Consider the following 19,538-nt stretch of genomic DNA (forward strand, 5'->3'; position numbering starts at 1 on the left):
AATTAATAGATAAATGAATTCATTGCTGTTTTTATTTGTTCAAAGGTATATAAATATTTTGTTTGGGGATAAACTAAATTTAAACTTTTTTTTTTCTATTTATAAAGTTTTCCACTTGAATGAAATAGAAAAATGAATAAATTAATAATGCAAAGTTTGACAAATACAATGATGTCTAAAACTTCTATTCATGAATAGAGGACAAGCGCGTCTTCCATTCATTCATATTCTTCGAAAAACTCTTGAACTCTCTCTCTCTCTACACTAACTCCATTGCTCACTCTCTATCCCTGACTCCATTATCTCTCCTGGCGGCGCCACCTCACTCAAAGATTCGCCGCCGTGGAGTCTTCAGCCGGGGAATGCATTCATGTCACTCCATTTACCATTAAACAACCAAAAGCCGTAAAATTCTTTCAACATCAAAATTTTGACTTGTCGAGAATAATTAGAGGACATTGTCTTTCACCATGGCAGCACCAAACGCCGGCACCTCCGCCGTAGTGGAATCTTCTTCCGTCTCGTCTGACGAACTATCTGCGAAGGCGGTGCACAAGAGATACGACGGGCTGCTGATGGTACGGACGAAGGCGATCAAGGGCAAAGGTGCGTGGTACTGGGCACACCTTGAGCCGATTCTTGTGCATAATCCTGATACAGGGTTTCCCAAGGCCGTGAAGCTCAGGTGTTCCTTATGTGACGCTGTGTTCTCCGCATCTAACCCGTCGAGAACCGCCTCCGAGCACCTGAAAAGGGGCACATGCCCGAATTTCGCTTCGTCGCCGAACCCCATTTCTTCAGCGCCTCCGTCTTCTTCTGTTTCTCTTGCTAGCTTGCCGCATGCTCCTAATATTCCTTCGTCATCCCAGCCGTCGTACAACCATAGGAAGCGTAGTTCTTCTGGAGGTAATCGAGGCGTCGGTCTCGGCGGCGGAGCGGGTAGTGGGAAGTCTGGTGGTGTATTAACGACCTTGTCCGCGCACCAAATAATTGTTCCACCATTGGCTGTTGTTGACCCATCAAGATTTACAATGGATTTAGCTTACCCACCTACTGTTCCAATTGGTAGTACCAGTGCTGTCATCGTCTCTTCTAGTGCAAGTCCCGGCGGCAGGGGCAGCGGCACAGGAACTGGCACCGGCGGCGGGTTGTACTGTCATCATCAGCAGCAGCAGTTGGTTTTGTCAGGTGGGAAAGAGGATTTGGGAGCTTTAGCTATGTTGGAAGACAGCGTGAAGCGGCTCAAGAGCCCTAAAGCATGGCGTGCACCGACGTTAAGCACGGAACAGGTTGATTCCGCAATTGATCTTCTTGTTGATTGGGTTTATGATTGTTGCGGGTCAGTTACATTTTCAAGCCTCGAGCATCCAAAATTCAAAGCATTTCTGAATCACGTAGGATTGCCTGCAGTTTCAAGGAAAGAATTAGCTGGGCCTAGATTAGATGCTAAGTACGAGGAGGCTAAGGCCGAGTCTGAGGCCAAGATTCGCGATGCCATGTTCTTTCAGATTGCATCTGATGGCTGGAAGTCAAAGGATTGTTGTAGTCACTCCAGGGAGGAGAATTTGGTGAATTTAGTAAATTTGGCTGTGAATCTTCCTAATGGAACTAGTGTGTTTAGGAGGGCAGTTTTTACGAGTGGTTACCCGGTGTCGAAATATGCAGAGGAGGTTTTGCGGGATACTATTACTGAAATCTGTGGGAACAACGTACAGCATTGTGTAGGTGTAGTTTCAGACAAGTTTAAAGCTAAGGCGTTGAGGACTTTAGAGAATCAGCATCAATGGATGGTGAATCTTTGCTGTCAATATCAAGGTTTGAATGCACTGATTAAGGATTTTGGTAACGGGCTTCCTTTATTTAAGCATGTGACAGAAAATTGCTTGAAACTGGCAAATTTTGTTAACAACAAGTCTCAGATTCGTCATAGTTTTCACAAATATCAGCTGCAGGAATTCAGGCAAGCCAATTTGTTGAGAGTACCACCGGGAAGTTATGAAAGATCAGATTTTAGTCTTGTATTTGCAATGGTAGAGGACATATTGAGCTCGGCTCGGGCTCTTGAGTTGGTGTTGTTGGATGAATCATACAAGATGGTTTTAATGGAGGACCCAATTGCCAGAGAGATCGAAGAAATTATGAGGAAACCACATTTCTGGAATGAATTAGAAGCCGTGCATTCTCTAGTGAAATTAGTTAAGACCATGGCTCAAGATATCGAGACCGAAAAGCCTCGGATTGGACAATGCCTCTCCCTCTGGCAAGAGCTAAGATTAAAAGTGAAGGATTGGTGCTCTAAATTTCACATTCTTGAAGGGCCTGTCGAAAAAATAATAGAGAGAAGGTTCAAAAAAAATTATCATCCTGGCTGGGCTGCTGCCTTCATTCTTGATCCACTTTATCTGATTAGGGACACCAGTGGAAAATATTTACCACCCTTTAAATTCTTGACAACTGAACAAGAAAAGGATGTCGATAAACTCATAACACGTCTTGTATCGAGGGATGAAGCTCACATTGCACTGATGGAGCTTATGAAGTGGAGAACAGAAGGACTCGATCCTGTTTATGCTCAAGCAGTGCAATTTAAACAAAAGGATCTCAATACTGGTAAGATGAAGATTGCCAACCCCCAAAGCAGCAGGATTGTGTGGGAAACGCACTTGACTGAGTTCAAGTCATTAGGAAAGGTAGCAGTTCGGTTAATTTTCCTTCACGCGACTTCGTGCGGTTTTAAATGCAGCTTGCCTTTATTGAGGTGGATTAGTACGAATTCCCATTCAAGAGTTGGAATGGACAGGGCTCAAAAGCTAGTTTTTATTTATGCTCATTCGAAGACGGAGAAACTGGAAAATTCTGATGACGATGATAAGGAAACTGGCGGCCTTTTTACCTTGGAAAATGGTGAGGATGATGTGCTCAATGAAGTTTTTGTTGATACATCCTCTGTGTAAGATTTCCTTTGTTTTCTTCCTTTCGCATTTCAATCGGTAGGTCAGTTTATATTTCGCCACCTTTTGTCTATCGAATACAGTAGAATTTAGAATGATTGTGGATCAGTGAGCGGGTGCGCATGTTTGTAACGTATGATTGATGATGTAAAATCAGAGAATTTAACACTATTTTTCCATTAGAGATGAAATGATAAAGTTCATTGATAAAAAGACTTTCGTTTTCTTCTTTTATTCCAAATCATTTTAGATTTGTTAGATAGTGTCCAATAGTTCATGAAATCAAGTGTTACAATTTGATGAATGCTTGTTCATCTCTTTATATTGTTATCATGTCTAACCCTGTGATATTTTCAGCTCTTATTTGATGAACGTTCGTCTCTTTATACAGTTTATCATGTGTATCACTAGTATTTTGAGCTCTTCTCCGACTGTTGTACTCGATCTTTAGGCGCATTACATTTAATATTTACTAATTTACTTGATTTTTGGTGGTTCGACTCGTTCTTTTAACAGCACTAGGTAATTTTGCTTTAACATTATACCTACTAATTCACAAGAACGGTGCTTTAGATACTTGCCAATGCCGGGACTGCCGATTTATTTTTTAACCTTGCCCTCAAAAAGTTGGCTCTTAACCGTTTAATATGTGTCAAGAACTTAAAATGAAATATTGTTCATCGAATCCCTTATTTATCACACTGTATATATTCTTGAAAAAGTGAACGAATCTATGACTTTGGTAGGTTGATCGCGAGTACTTGTTGCGGATGATTTATGATTCTTAGTTAATCTTGGCTCTCACCATCGACTGGCATCCAATTCTAAATGCAGAATGAATGACCCATAACATAAGTTTTTATTCTTTGATGGCAGAAGCCTATGACACGGGCATTGTTAAAATGGCAAGACCTCCATGAGAAGATCGGAGTCCATCAAATCAGGAGAGACGGTAATGGATCAACAAAACATCGATGAGGTTGTTTGGATATTTCGAAAGGTGGACCAAGGAACGGAGCTTTGTTACCTTAATCAACAACCTCGGAACTCAGACAACCTACGTGTAGAGCTGTAGCAGCAATTCAAAATGGTGCTGTCTCATCCCTACCCCCCAGACCACATGTTCTTGAAAAGTCTATCCCCACGACGAACGAAGTGGAAGTCTTTTTCCAAATTTCGGTAGTTAAATATGGCCCTCAAATTCAAATCATATTATAATTCATCGGGTCGCTTCTCCTTTAAACATTCAAAAGTTGGCGATCGTATTGCTCGTGCAAGGTCAGAGGATTATCATTTCTCTGTAAAGGTTGCGAGAGGACCCGTTTGATCATGGGCACGCTGGACAGGATGAAAAAAATGGACGATGGAGATCGATTTGATAACAATCATGAACTCGTTCTTCTTTTGGGCTCCCCCGGGTGATATGTAGATCCTATTTTCGTATTTCAACTTTTTTGGATTTATTCTTGAAAATTTCTAGTGTTGGAATTTACGATTTGCTCTGAATTTTCTATTCGTACCGACCGGCGTAACAAATTTCTTATCTTCGCGTTCCACTTTTCCTTTAAAATTGTATTGCTGTAATAAAATAGAAATATGTCGTTTTTTTATATTTTAAATCGATCTATCCGAGTTAATATCATATTATTTCAAAATTATACAAAATTACATATAATTTTTTTAAAAAAAATTGAGTCACTCGAGCTAAAATCCGAATATACATGCATGTGGCTAAGCCACTGATTCTCCCCCCATCATGTTGTGTATGAAAAAAGTTACTATTATGGCCAACCCAGTACGTACTTTAATGATTCTTTAATCGAAATATATATCATTTCTTTGGGTAAATATATATTACAACTTCAAGCCATGCATACAAGGATGTATGTATATACGATCAGTGACATGCACAAAATGGATGGAATCATTAGAAATTGAGTGATCATCATTTGGGTTCAAGTAAAACTGTCTTTCCTGCATGGTAGACTCATAATAATTCATCACCTTGGATCCCCTTATAGAAATTACATTTTTAATTATTACTGTTTTCATATAAAGCTAAGGGAGAAATTATGAATCTTCTGGTTTTTTAGGATAACGTACCGGTAACAAGTAGCTGATTTGATTCATGAATCGATAAGTTCGGTTATTTTCGATAATTTCGTCCTTTGAAATCGCGATTAAACAATAAATTTTAGCTCGTGTAGTAACAATCAAAGCATATATATGCATATAGAAAACTTAATTTTATCTAATTCCCTCTTATTTTCTCTTCATGATGTACAATAGATTTTGAAAGGAAATATTATCTTGAATTTCAATATATAATTTATTCCTTGAAATAATCTATTCCTTAAATTTAAATTTTTTTATTTTCTCTTCATGATGTACAATAGAGTTTATCTCTATCAGATTTAAATATTGTTCCAAATATCATAACACTTGACACAACATATTTAATCTATGTTAGTTTGCAACTTTATCTTATAATACAAATAAAAAATCCCAATTTTTTTTTATAATTAAATACTTGATTAAAAATAATGAATCCACCCACCTTGAGAGCAGATTTCACACAACATAAATGAATGAAAAAGAAGAAACGTTTTGGAGTAAAGCGAAATAAAAATAGTAGTAAGAGAGTATTATGATACCTTTAAATTTGGCTTTATGTCAAATTGTTATTACCTATTTTAGTGGAGAGACAAAATGGTTGTCGGCTGGCAGAGGTTTGTCAAAACATAAAAAGCCTTATTTAACATTGACCCCTCACCAACTACACATTATTAGCACAATATTATTACAACTTTTTATTTATTTTTTATATAATAAATAATATACTATATATGTAGGGGAATACATTTTTTTTTAACCTTATGTTTTTGTTTAATTGCATTCCCCACGAGTAATATGGCAAAATATTTGGTGGGTATAATCATTAATTTAAGACGACAAAATTATTTATATTTTTGAAAATTTATTTATTCCTTTTTCAAATGTTTATAAAGATTTTGCTAAGGAAAGATGGACTACATGTTGTCTCCCAAATAAATCTTGCTACTATTTTGCCCCAGCTGTTGTATATGTTTTCTTTTAATTTTTTTTTTACAATGGAATTTATGACTGTTATTATTCGTTGTGTATTGAATAAACTTTCAAACTAACGTAACAGTCTAACAGACTGCAAACTACATTAATCATGTAAATCGTGCTAGACAAACTCTATCTGACAGGTCCGCTCGAAAAAATATTAGAAAGATAAATCGAACTTTTAACCATAATTTATTGATCAATTAAACCTCTCTCCCCATCATGGTCACATTAATGAATTTATTTAATTTGACCGATGTTACATACTGTTGTTTCACGTGTTTTATTGCTTTATTTATCTTTTCATTTCTCTAGCTTGTGGACAGTGTGGAGTAATGATCTTTTCATATTATTATTACAAAAAGCCTTCTTTCTTTATGTCATCTTTACCAAATTCTTTGCTTCGTATGTTTGCCTCCTATTCCAGTTTGAAAGTCAAACATCGTGTTTATTTCTGTAATTAAAATATAATTAACAACAAATAAATTGATCAATTTAACACCAAAAAAAAAAAAAACAATGGCATGCAAACGCTTAATCCTTACCAATACATTATACATATGTGAATATATACATAAATTCAGTTATTATATAATACACTTATGCTATTTTTTAGTGAAATAAGAAGTATTGTAATAGTGTATAGGTAAGCGTTAGATCAATAGTCAGAAGTTTGATTATTTGTATCTGACTACCATGAATTACAGGCTATATCGTTAACTCGGAGATTCATTCAGTGTGCATAGAAAAATAACGACAACATATTCCATTGTTGTATCGAAAAAAATACATAAGTGATACATATATTAAAACATGTCAATGAGCCAACCAACATACCAAACTCATTGGCCTTTTTTTCCTTTCATTTTTCCTTTTCCTCTTCTTCATATTTTTCCCTTTTTTTTACAATTTTTTGCTTATTGGGGGAAAAGAAAGATGCTATGATGGGTCATTTAATCCATATACATACATGGAACAATGGATGGCAGAAGACGAGATATAATGCATCCATGAGATGTGTGTCAAAGATTAAGAAATCGAATCAGTAACTAATTGTGTGCAATATGATGCCAAAATAGTGGAAAAGAATATATGGTTGAAATGATTAGGTTCGTTGGAGGTGAAAGCTAAGTTGTAACTAAGCATGAGAAGTTTGGGTTTGGTACCCGTGGAGAAATGAAGAATGCGCACTACAACAATAAATGGCTATTGTGACACTTTTTTGTAGACATTTTTAATTAAATGTTGTTACAAATACTTAATAATGACACTTGTAAAAAATTAATAATGTGTAAAATAAAAAAACATATTAGATTAGTTATCATGAGATTTTTAATTGATGTCATATTTTATATGGAGGGAAACAATAACTTTTCTCACATCGTAAAAAATCGTTAAAAACTAAAAAAATCCACTATAAATAAGTGTGAGAATATTTGGGTAAGATAAATATTGGAGGAGGGAAAATAATTGTCTCCCTCCATATAAAAAATGACATCAATTAAAAATGTCAGGATAACTTATCTAATATGTTTTTTTATTCTCACATTTATTTTATCTAATTTCCCTCCTCCTATATTTATCCAACCCAAATATTCTCACATTTGTTATTGTCACTATAAATAACATACACGACACTTTTAGTCGTCATTATAAATGATTTTAACTGACATATAAATTTGTCATTATTACTATAATAATAAGACATCTATAAATGTATTTAAATATGAGTTTCTGACATTTAAAATTGTCATTATATGAATTATTAGTAACACGTATGAAGTTGTCATTAACATCTTATAATGACATTAAAAAATGTCAGTAAGTTTAAGACGACATTGGAATAGATGACATCTGTTGGAGGTGTCACTAAAACTTAAATGCCACTAAATATTGAATATGATGACATTTATGAATGTCACCATAAGCATTTTTTTTTGTAGTGGCGGCCACTTATTAAAGTGGGTTGTCCACTTGCCATGGAGCCAAAAGAAGGAGGCGGTGGCCGGAGGAGAGTGCCGTGATGTGCGCGCGCGGTGTGTGGTGTGGTGTGGTGTGGCGTGGAGTGTGGTGATGCGCACGGTGGGGTGGCGTGGAGTAGTGGTGTTGTGCGTGGTGATGCACATGATTCGGAGTTTGGAGGCGGCAGAGGAGGGTGGCTAAATTTTGGGGTTCATTTTCGGCTTATAGATCCGCCGTAAAAAAACACCGCTGATTTGTAGATGGCCCTCCGAATTCCATGGCCAGTTCTTGAAATTTCATGGCTTCTGCACTTTTTAATATTTTTTAAAAAAATATTAAAACTTAAATAAAAAAAAATTGTATTTTTCGATACCATACGGTAAACTACCCTTAGAAATAGTTTTTGTTTTTTAGTTTGTTTAAAATAAGACATTGTAGGATTATCAATCGATATAATGTGACTTAAATTCTTATAAAGGCGATTATATTCTTTAAGAAAGAAAAATCTATATAAAAAAAAATTAATGCTGAAAAAAAGAAAAAGCAAAAATGAAATAATATTATTAAATAATATGTAATTAGTTGTTGCCAACTAATTAAGTTGATTACTCCGTGAGGAGTTAGTTTTCATGACGATCGTACTTTGAGGCATAATTTTAATGCGCATCAGCGTGAATTATTATTTTTATATGTTTTTAATTAAACGGTAAGTTAGTAGTAACATATATATGCATAGAATCTCTGAGACAACAGAATTTAATTATGCTCTCAAGTTAAAATTAATATTTATTCTTCAACAAAAAATTATGATAAAAATATTTGATAATAACTTATTTAAAACTATATTTTTTATCAATAAATCTCATTTAATTCATCATTTCTAAATCATCCTTTTCCCTCTTACTTCAAGAGTATCGACAGTTTATTTAAATTTAATCCCACGTCTCATCTCATATATTGATTTTAATAAATATACACAATTAATTATTTAAATTCAAATATTTAAATGGAATTAAATAATTAAATTAAATGCATGAAAGGCGTGGAACAAGTAGATGCTATTATTATATAATAATAAGAGATTAAAAATAATTAATTACATAGCATTAAATGATTATTAACACATGATAAAGTAGTATGGGTTGTCCTCCCATAACTTACGCGAAACTCAATTAGAAGTGAGATTCCCTTTGTTCGCACCCTCCTTTTTAGTAAAATTAATTAATTAGATACAATAATTAATACAATGCAACCTAATCGTGGCATAATTAATACCCTTCATGGGGCCCAGAATAATATAATTTTAAAACTTTATTATACGTACGGAACAGAAATCAAAGGTATATGTAAATCCAAGTAAGAATAAAATTAAAAATATAAATAACAAATAGTTTTAAGGAATAGCATAAAATTTGACGTGTAAGAAGTTAAAATTTTGAATTTAAATATTTTTAAGAATAATAAATTAATTATGGAAGAAATCTTGCGTTCCAAGTTCCAAAGGATAAAATTGTTTGGGCTTTCTATATAGATATTTTGTATCTTGGTTTGGGCTAAGGTCTCTTTAAATTTGGGCCAACCAGTAATTAAATTATCAGGCCCCGATGGACTCACCAGACATCGTTTGATATTTAACACAAATAGAATAGATGGAAAGATATGAATGAAAACAATTAGATAGGTATTTAAAATCCTTTTATCTATACTACTTTATTAAGTTTGAGACACTTAGAGTAACTAACTTTGGTGTCATGGTCTGTTTTATTAATTATATATATAAATAAAATGTTAAAATTTTAATGTAATTTATATGTAGTTCAATGGATAGAATCATTGTCACTTGGTGTTTAGGTTATGAGTTCAATTCCTACTTAGGTATTTTTATTATTTTTCAATTTATTTTTTAATTTATATATCAAAATTACAGTGTAGTCTCTCACTATTTCTTATAATTATATTTTGATCCTCATTTAAATATAAATAAAATGAATTATAAAAAATATTATACAAGCACGCAATGCGTGCGTCGGTACACTAGTGTTTAATTAATTTTTTGAAAAGCATAAAAAGGCAACGTCAGCAAAAGCGATGAATGAGAAGCCTCGTACGTGTTTTATTTCAGAACCACAACTGTGAAGCTTTCCGTTTCCCTCCACTTCTTGTAGGAACTATAAACCTACGCTTCCATTTGTTCACAGTAGCTCTACCTCTGCGATGTCTTCTTCAATTTTTCCAGTCCAGCCGGGCAGAATTCGGGTTCTGAAGCAAGCTTCGGATCAAAAGGTCACAGGTCCTGTTGTGTACTGGATGTTTAGAGATCAACGGCTGAGGGACAACTGGGCTTTGATCCATGCCGTTTCTCAGGCAACCAACGGAATGTGCCGGTGACCATAGTCTTTAATTTGTTCAATCAGTTTCAGGGTGCCAAGGCTCCGCATTTTGGGTTTATGCTGAGGGGTCTCCGTAAATTGCACTCTCGTCTTCGACAAAGTCTGAATATACCTTTTTTCTTGTTTCAGGTTCGTCGCATTTATATGCGTTTGTTTATGCAAAATGTTGTGCTCTATCCGATCCCTAGTGATAATTTATCTGCGGGCATATCCGTAATTTGTCTGGGGTGATGTGGGGATTGAATGATTGTTCCACGTGAAACTTGTTTTTCAGAAAATTTGTTCTAAAAATTTGATTTTTCAAATTCTTCCGTCGAAAATTCGGCATTATTGATTAAGTAAATGATCTCTAATTAATTCGTGACCAGACAACAAAAATGGGAATTGAGTTGTAGTGTGAACTGTGAAGCAGTAGCATGTAATTATTGTTCACAACGAGGCATAGTTTGATATAGGATAAACATAAGATATATAATATAATGATAAGTTAATTATAAATAAGATGTAAGGTATTATATTTAATTTTTGATATGATTTTAATAAGAGTGATTAAATTTATATATTAGATTGTAATGATAAAATTAACTTTATCATAATAAATTTTATAATTTCAAATTTGTTGTTTGAGTTCATATTTCTTAACTGTTCATGCGTCGACAGTGCTTGCATGATTTATTATTTTTTACCCAATTTTATATATTATATAATATGATAATTGAGTCATAATTTTGTAAGTCAAGTTAAATATAAATTTCTAAGATTAATTGAATGATACTGATAATTTTATTGAGACTTATACAAATAATTTATTTAATTATATTGAGTTCATTTATTATCATATTATATAGTATATAAAAATAAATAAAAATATTTATTTGATTTTAATTTCTACCTACAAGTAAAATGAGAGAACAATATGGTTTAGGATTTTTATATGTTGAGGGCAATTAAGTCATTTGTGGTGTTTTTATCATTAGATTAAAATTATCATATCACATAAATGAGATATTTTATCCGCATATAAAATTATTTGTCACGGACCCATGATATTATCATGGGCTTTCTAAAAAGATATCAAACGTGGGATAAGAGAAGATTATTTATTAATCCCTTCCTTATCATATATACCGAACTATACCTAAAAGACTTAGTTTGATCATGTGTTTGCATTCTCAAGCTGCACAAACTTTGACCTGCTTGAATGAGCTATCAGAAATGTTAGCCAAGGTTAGGAACTTAATTGATTTATGTTTTACTATACTTACAAGACCTTGAGCTTAAGTTATAACTTAAATCTTGTAATTTTGCTTGTCATGGTTCATTTCACTCTAGAGCTAGTTTTAAACAATTGTTAAGTAAAACAGTATGGTAATCTCTAACCACAAAATCTATTTTGGTGCAAATTTTATACTAAAATAGTCTGATTTCTGCGCCAAATACAACATTCATCTCCAACTCATTTATTTCAAATCTTAGGTCAAAAAGAATATTCTCCTTTTTATTTTACATATATTAATTATTATATTTTCTTTAATATATTTTTAATTATGGCTAATGATTTATTATTAATAAATTTAAATAATAATATTTAAGTTTATGATTTAATTATATAAAATAAATTAATTAATAGATAATATATATTTCAATTATGTGTTTCAAGTTGCATTTGTATTTCGATTATCCTTTTGAATTTAGTTATGAATTGTATTATCATATTAATTTTTTTGTATTTGTATTAAATTATAATAATTAAAAATCATAAAAAAGTTAGTTTTAAAATATTATAATTAAAGTAAATAAATAAATATTTTAAAAATGAACAATTATTATTTTATGATTTTTATGATTAAATATCTAATTATTCAAACAATAAAATCAATATTATATTATTATTTAAATAATATTATAATAAATATAAATTAAAAAAAAATAGAAAACCTCTGCGCCAGCCTCCTGCGCCAAATTTGGTGCAGGAAAAAGGGGCTGCGCTATTTTGGTTAAATAGCGCAGCGTCCATTGGAGCAATCAAAGCTGACACTATTTTGGTGCATCTTTGGAGATGGCCTAAAAGAATTGTGACGCATGTAGCAAAATATTAAAGTGTATGAAACAATTGTAAACTGTCAAACATTTCATACATACTAGTTACTTTGCGCACACGATGCGTGTGTGTACCATCTTTTTTATATCATTATCGTTGGACTAAAGTGAATTTGATAAATTATAGAGCGACTAAGTTGATTTGAATGATTTAAATAAATAAATAAATGTGTGTGTTGAAATTTTAAAAAACAAAAAACAAAAGTGTATATTAGTATTATATAAGGATAAAATTGGAAAAAAAAAGTTGGTGTCTTCTTTAGTTAGTTATTATCATGTCCTCACACTTAATAATATAGTATAGATAGTATAGATATGTAATTTTAGGTTTCTTTCATTCTAGGCAAGTAATGAGGTGGTTGGTGACTTTCAGCCAGAGACGGATGTATTCTTGGGATGTACTGGGCTGTAGCCTAGCCCATTTTTTTTTATTTTTTTAATAATTTAGCGACGGTTGTTGAATATTTGCGACGGTGTAATTAAAACCGTCGTCGATCTGGTTTTAATTACACCGTCGCTACTAGCGACGGTTTATTCAAACAGTCGCTAATAACAGTCGCTAATAGCGACTGTTTTTTGAAAAACCGTTGCTAATAGCGACGGTTGTTTAAAAAACCGTCGTACATCAATGTCTTAGTCCAATCAAGTGTCGTCCATTTACAAGGATGAGACCAAATTCATCCCATATCCTCTGATCCGCCCCACCTCAATTCTACAAAATTTCTCTCCCAAGTCCCAAGCCCTTTAGCGACAGAATAGAATTGCGGACTCCCGAAAAAATCGAATTGCTCATCGGCTATGCAACAATCCAGGTAAGAATCGGCTATACATTTTTTGTTTTGTTTTTTATAGCTTCTCTGTGTGTGATTTGTGGTTTCTTGATTGTTTGTTGTTGAGTTGTTGATTGACTATTACTTGTTTATTTGTTTAATAATTATTTTATTCTTGTTTAGGATTATAACTTGAACTATTTCAAAATGGAACATCAATCTGCTGCAAAGAAAGGAAAAACATTGATATTCTCTTTCTTTAAGAAGAGAGATCGTCAAGCTAGTGAAGATACTTCAATTCCTACGGTCCTTACAATGCAACATCAATCCAGTGAAAGTCTTCTATTTCCCAATATCCAAATTCCTTCAATGTTCCTCTCCTAGAGACGATCATCAGTCTTCGTCTACTTTTATTGAACGAGATCCGGGAAAAAGAAAACAGATATGTGAATATCATGTTAATGTACGAGATGAGATAAGACGTTCATATCTAAATATGGGGCCTTATCAACCAGATATGTTGGAGTATCCAGGTACAAAATTTGGAAGCCAGAATCGTCGTTTTCAGAAAAAATGGTTTCAGAAATTTTATTGGTTGGAATATTCGCCTTCAACAAATAAGGCATATTGTTTCTATTGTTTTCTTTTCCTGAATGATGATAATTCATCTAATATCTCGGCATTGGTCAATGAAGAATTTGACAATTGGAAAAGGGTAAACCAAGGAAAAACATGTGCTTTTCTTGCCCATATTGGTTCTGCATCTTCTTCACCTCATACTATGTGTGAGAGAAGGGCTGAAAATTTGATGAGGCCCTCACAACATATTGATAAGGCCCTCAAGCCCCCCCAACTTTTATTCCTGGATCCGTCGGGGTCGTGATGGATCACTTGATATCCTTGTATGCATGCAGTTGAAATTTTTTTTCCCAGATGAACATATTGACCATTGTCGAGCCCTCGCTCAATTAAAATTCTAGAAACTCAGACCATTTATATTGGTGTGTTGGGGTACCTTTGCACTCTAATATTGGAAAGACGGGAAGCAAATTAATACTTATATTACCCATTTTTACTACCATCCATAGAGTTAAAAAGATACCTAATGAAAAGAATGCGCAAATTGGCCTGTAACTGTCCGTTTATGCATGAGCCATGAAACTTATCTTTATTTAGTTGGACTCCCCCCCCAGTTAGTCACCGGTTGTGTGCTCATCTCTTGGGTTCATCACTTGTTTTAATGATTTTAGCATCATATACCTTTCTATTTGCATGTCAAGTATGCATTTGAATATCTTTCACAACGCTACGATGATTGATTTTTTTGTCAGCTTGGATCGTAGGATTACTGAAGATTAATGTTTTTCTAAGTTGATTCAATGTTTTGATTAACTTGATTTATAGGGTGAAGCTATGGACGCCATTCCGAATTTCCTCAAGGAATTCCAGAGTATATTGAGCGAAGTGACCTTTTTCCTTTTGGAAGCCCCGAGTGTGTTTTGGGCAATACGTGATCATGGCAATGACCAAATATTTACTTTTACAAGGAACAAACTAAACTGGCCCAAGGTCAGACCAGAATTAAAATTCCCTTCGCTATCATCTGTGGACAATCAATGATAAGCATAAGCCTTTAGCTTTCTGCTTTCATAGTTAATTAGCAATTGAGCTCCTATAAAATATTGTATGTAACGAAGATTCCACAATTTGTTCTACATTAATTTTGGTTTGAGAAGGTGTTGATTGTTTAGGAATAAATGCAGGATGTATTGGGTGAAAAAGATTCTTCAATGGACTACTGGGCCAGAGGAAGCTCTTGCGATATCATTATACTTAAACGATAAGGTATTATTCATTTTGGTTGAGTACTGGTTTGTATCACTACCAAACGCGCATCAGGAGATCATCATCCTTTTTTAGCGTCTGTTTCTGTTGCAGTGTAAAATAGACGGCAGAGATCCAAAATGGTTACGTCGATGCATGTGGTCCATATGCGGAGTACATGACCAGGTATATCTGGTCTTTTTATTCTTTAAAAATTACCAGGTTAATTATCGCAGTTTTTTCATTCTGTTTGAAGCTAATCTATCATTGTACACATAGTTGTCACTCGTAGTAGTAGTAGTACTGGTAACATCCCACGTTGGTTTATGAAGTAGATGCTAGTGCAACTGCAACTTATCAGGTAGAGTATTGAATTGCTGAATTTTATTTGATGTTATTGAATTGCACTCTTTTGCTGTAAGATTTTTTAGCTTCTCATTGTTGGTACTTGGGATTAGGATCACTTTCCGTTTTGGATGCGAAGGGGATGCAATTTGTGAACATATTGTGTTGAATGAGTAAAGGTTATCCTAAATTCAAATTTTCCAAGCGTGTTATTTCAATTTAACACCATGAGTTGTTTGATGGCTATAGGGGTGGAGAGAGCGACCAGTTTTCAGGAAAATACGATACATGAATTATGCTGGGTGCAAGAGGAAATTTGATGTTGATGGCTATATTGCTTATGTTAAGAGGATAACAGGTGAATGGAAGAAAAGAAAAGTAGATGCCCGTCTTGACTCTTGATAACGCAGCAAAACAACTCAAAAGTTGAGAATTGGCTTGCTTACTTGGGTGGGGGTATAACACAGATTCGGATGCTGCATTCTGAGATTGTTTTTGTGTAAAGATGTTGAGATGATACATGTGAGCTTCTGATTTGTATGTTGTAAGATCGACTCCACAAGAACAGTTGTTGCTCTTGTTTTACAAGAAACATGTACAGGCACTTGCGTTTGACTAATCTGACGATGCCTTTAATACCCCCACCAATAATTCTTACCCTCCCAAAACTGCCTTAGCTAAATGAGTTGTAAAGTTTTGTCCACATTCCACAAATATGGACCATAAAATATAAGTGACAGTCCCACTAACATGCCGTCACCCACCATGCAAGCATTACTAACATATAGACAACAAAAAGAACAACTTCAAATCCATACGTGGATTTCATCAAACATCTTGCACCAAAAAAGTGTAACATTCAGAGCAATGATATTGCTATACCAACATTTTTAGTCAATGATAATATGATGTAAATTCAAAATTTGTAATCTAGCTCAAACATCAAATTTCAATGTTCTGATTCACATATAGTAACTAATGTGATGGTGAGGCCGATCGTTTATCCCAAGAATCCAACAACCCTCTTCTCACTAAATGCTCCATTTCGAAACTATTTGTAGATCGAATGCATGCCACTGTTTGATGTTAACGCAGGGCCAAGCAATTTTACCATCAATCCAAAATGTGAAAGACTGATAAAACTAGCATATAATTGACCATAGTAGAGTCATGCGAACAAAGACAAGAACGGCCAAAAAACCCTTTTTTACTTGACACAATCTCAAGTATAAATCAAATATTATACATCAAATCATAACATACGAGTTTTTCATCAATCAAGATTCTATTCCAAGTTGCATATTTAAGAAGGAGAAGGGGTTGAACCCTTGTCTGTGGAATCCATACCGATGCCACCACTGTTGTTATAATAACTGCAAAGAACCTTGCATTTTATCACATTGTCATACACATAGAATCCGGGAGTCAACATGATTCGAACCATTGTAGGCATTAGCATTTTAACCTTATCTACATTCATGTCCTCCATGTAAATTGGATCGAAACTGACCCCTTTGTCGACTCTGAAAATGGATAAACCCGGGTGCACCGAATTAGCCAGAAGGTGCACCAGCCACACGGCTTTAGAAGCTCCGAAAAATGCTTGCAAAAGTGGTTCAGGCCACGCCCTGTTCCAACCCAACATAGCTACAATCTCACTCATTTTCCTGTCACAGAACTTGCTGAAATCTTCACTAAAATGCCTGGTTCCATTGCTCAACACCTCCTCCCATGTCAACCCTTGCAACCGAGCAAACATGGCAAAATTCGCTTCACAACGATCCATCGGATTCAGAATTTGATTCGAAGCACTCTTTTGAAACCCGATGGATTCGAAATCTTCAAAAAGTGCCCTGTTTAACAAAGCTTCCATGTAGCAATGTAAGGCTCTTGGATTTCTTGAAAATGAAATCTTTATATCATAAGGTTGGAGAAGCAACGAAATCTTATCAAACACTTTTACCCCCATTTGCCTTATCTGATGAGACAAAGCCCGGCTCAGAATCCGAACGGACGATCTTGCCTCAGAGACTGAAACCAAGAAATGTTGAATCACTTTTTCTTGATCACCAACTTTAATACACTGATAATTCACACTAGAAGGAGACTTCGGATACTTTTGATAATGAGAATTATTACCATTGCCACAAACTTCAAGCCCAGATTTCAAGCTATGGCAGTAAATTTCCAGCTTATTAAGCTTCTTCTCAAGCTCAGCCATTGATGATTTCAACTTTGAAGATTCAAGAATGGCCTCATCCCTCTTTCTAGTGGCTTGAATGAGCTCATTAGAGAGCTCAGCCACCGCATTCTTCAAATGCTCCTCCCTTGACACGGCGGGGCCGCCGCCCCCGCTGCCATCTGACAGCCGTGGGCTTTTCTTCCCAAGAGAACCCAAAACAGACCTCAAAATCGCATTTGGACTAACCATAGACTGCTTGAAAACTCCATTATTCTCCAAATTAGGAAACGAAAAAATTTTCTCCCGATTGCTAGGCCTGCACTTGCTGCACAAAACCCCAGTGAAATCATCACCTTCTTGCCTCTTTCTCGAAGACCCCTTGCCTCTAGTTTTCTCAGAATGCAATGGCTTCGGCTGGTGCTTATAATCACTGTTTCTTTTCTCCAAATGTTCACTTGGCGTTGTAGCTCTGAAACTGTTTAGTCCTTGCTGAAATTCCTCATCTTCATTACCCTCTTCAATCTTCATAACCCAAACAAAAAATGAAAACAAAAACAGAACCCAGAATTAAAGTCATGAATCAAAAGACATAGAAACGAAAAGATTCTACGCATTCTTATCCCGTAAAAACATGAAACTAGATGTGTTTCGCTCGTTTATTCAAGAAATGAAAACACTGGCACAAAATGTTGATGTGTAGAAGATGAATACTTACAGGGGTGAAGTGAAGCGGGTTGTGAGGAGAAACGGAAGTTTTAGCAGCAGAAGCAGTGGCCATTGATGTCATTATACAAAACTTTTCCGAAATTAAACTTTACTGCGAAACATAAACTAGGAACAGACAGGTTGGAATTTTCGATAAAATATCTTGATTTTGCATGGGCACCTTTATCCTCTTTTAACTGTACAATGATTTTGTTTAAGGTTTGTGCTTTCCCTCGGATCTTAATCTCTAATATCTTTGGGTATAGATTTTGAAGGTTTCAAATTGGGACGAGCGAAGCCATATACCGACAATTATATCATCTTCATCCACCCAAATGCAGATGCACAACATTCACTAAATGCAGCGGGTCACAGGGCTCTACCTTTTTGGAAGATAATCCTTTGTATTTTGATTTATTTTATTTATGGTTAAATTATTTATATTTGAACCAGTTTCCACCCATAATATAATATAATAATATTCTAAAAACGTGAAGCAAGTTTTAAGTTTTGAAAATTTAAATGAATTTAATATGAGATTAAAAAGTAAAAAAACGCTTTAATATTTCTAATAAATAGACTAAATAACACACATATATAATAAATTTAAGAATAATATGCAAAAATTTAAATACATAAATCTCAAAATTGAAAAGAAAGGTTTTGACGAAGATTATGACTCATGAGTTTCTTTTGTTTTGAAGACGATGACTTTTTTTTATAGGATTTGTAGTTGGTGGAAATGGAAAGGTATTGATTTTAAATTTGAAGGAAAAAAAATCATATTTAATCACGATTAATCATATTTATTGATGCTTAATACAGTTTTTTCTCGTTTTTTAGAAGCTTAACGTTCTCGTCGTATTTAGCGTATAATATACATTTAATCTAGTTTTTCAAAACACTTCAAAAAATTGTTAAGTGTATTTCGACATACCAACTATTAATTAATGACGATATCAATAATTAAACAATTGAGAGAGTTTCTATAATCTCTAAAAACAAATTATTATTCAAATTTCACTTAAAAAGCAGTTTCTTTTTTTAACCCTGAATTTTGAGTCACGCAATGATTCTGATTCGTCAAACATGATTATGGTATTTTGACAAATAAATGAAAAAAATTATGAACACTTTTTACACTCCAAAATTATGCTTTACGTTCCTTTACATAATCAAACCAATTACCCTTCACATTAATTTATATCATCAAATCTTA

At 34.1% G+C, this 19,538-nt stretch overlaps 3 protein-coding genes across 9 annotated transcripts; 2 read left to right on the forward strand and 1 right to left on the reverse strand.

Moving 5' to 3' along the window:
* Positions 1 to 213: 213 nt before the first annotated feature.
* LOC140834613 (uncharacterized) lies at positions 214 to 4,505 on the forward strand. 6 transcript variants are annotated; one of them, XM_073199631.1, is made up of 3 exons: positions 214 to 1,095; positions 1,129 to 2,950; positions 3,828 to 4,505. In XM_073199631.1, exons 1-3 carry the CDS (start codon positions 471 to 473, stop codon positions 3,835 to 3,837), a joined length of 2,457 nt encoding a protein of 818 aa, XP_073055732.1. In that variant the 5' UTR covers positions 214 to 470; the 3' UTR covers positions 3,838 to 4,505. The 6 variants fall into 6 exon arrangements, with proteins under 6 accessions (XP_073055732.1, XP_073055726.1, XP_073055728.1 ...); XM_073199625.1 differs by having other exon boundaries at positions 214 to 2,950; XM_073199627.1 differs by having other exon boundaries at positions 214 to 2,950; positions 3,831 to 4,505.
* A 5,596-nt stretch (positions 4,506 to 10,101) lies between these two features.
* Positions 10,102 to 16,037, forward strand: LOC140833540 (deoxyribodipyrimidine photo-lyase-like). Of its 2 annotated transcripts, XM_073197872.1 has the most exons (5): positions 10,102 to 10,522; positions 14,668 to 14,832; positions 15,027 to 15,108; positions 15,202 to 15,273; positions 15,682 to 16,037. In XM_073197872.1, exons 3-5 carry the CDS (start codon positions 15,028 to 15,030, stop codon positions 15,832 to 15,834), a joined length of 306 nt encoding a protein of 101 aa, XP_073053973.1. In that variant the 5' UTR covers positions 10,102 to 10,522; positions 14,668 to 14,832; position 15,027; the 3' UTR covers positions 15,835 to 16,037. The 2 variants fall into 2 exon arrangements, with proteins under 2 accessions (XP_073053973.1, XP_073053974.1); XM_073197873.1 differs by lacking the exon at positions 14,668 to 14,832.
* Positions 16,038 to 16,610: 573 nt separating this feature from the next.
* LOC140834614 (IRK-interacting protein-like) lies at positions 16,611 to 18,687 on the reverse strand. Its single transcript, XM_073199632.1, has 2 exons — positions 18,330 to 18,687; positions 16,611 to 18,136 (listed from the first exon to the last, which is right to left on the reverse strand). Exons 1-2 carry the CDS (start codon positions 18,399 to 18,401, stop codon positions 16,736 to 16,738), a joined length of 1,473 nt encoding a protein of 490 aa, XP_073055733.1. The 5' UTR covers positions 18,402 to 18,687; the 3' UTR covers positions 16,611 to 16,735.
* Positions 18,688 to 19,538: the final 851 nt, after the last annotated feature.

Source organism: Primulina eburnea, chromosome 6 (genome assembly GCF_022965805.1).
Source record: "Primulina eburnea isolate SZY01 chromosome 6, ASM2296580v1, whole genome shotgun sequence".
NCBI classification, from domain to species: Eukaryota; Viridiplantae; Streptophyta; class Magnoliopsida; order Lamiales; family Gesneriaceae; genus Primulina; species Primulina eburnea.

What these genes read in the sequence shown, in the direction of transcription:
- LOC140834613 (XM_073199625.1), top strand. Translation starts at nt 471, where the DNA reads ATGGCAGCACCAAACGCCGGCACCTCCGCCGTAGTGGAATCTTCTTCC.
- LOC140833540 (XM_073197872.1), top strand. Translation starts at nt 15,028, where the DNA reads ATGTATTGGGTGAAAAAGATTCTTCAATGGACTACTGGGCCAGAGGAA. An exon ending in CATTATACTTAAACGATAAG is followed by an intron (nt 15,109 to 15,201) that starts GTATTATTCATT and finishes TTTCTGTTGCAG; the next exon opens with TGTAAAATAGACGGCAGAGA. An exon ending in TATGCGGAGTACATGACCAG is followed by an intron (nt 15,274 to 15,681) that starts GTATATCTGGTC and finishes TGATGGCTATAG; the next exon opens with GGGTGGAGAGAGCGACCAGT.
- LOC140834614 (XM_073199632.1), bottom strand. Translation starts at nt 18,401, where the DNA reads ATGACATCAATGGCCACTGCTTCTGCTGCTAAAACTTCCGTTTCTCCT. An exon ending in ACCCGCTTCACTTCACCCCT is followed by an intron (nt 18,137 to 18,329) that starts GTAAGTATTCAT and finishes TGGGTTATGAAG; the next exon opens with ATTGAAGAGGGTAATGAAGA.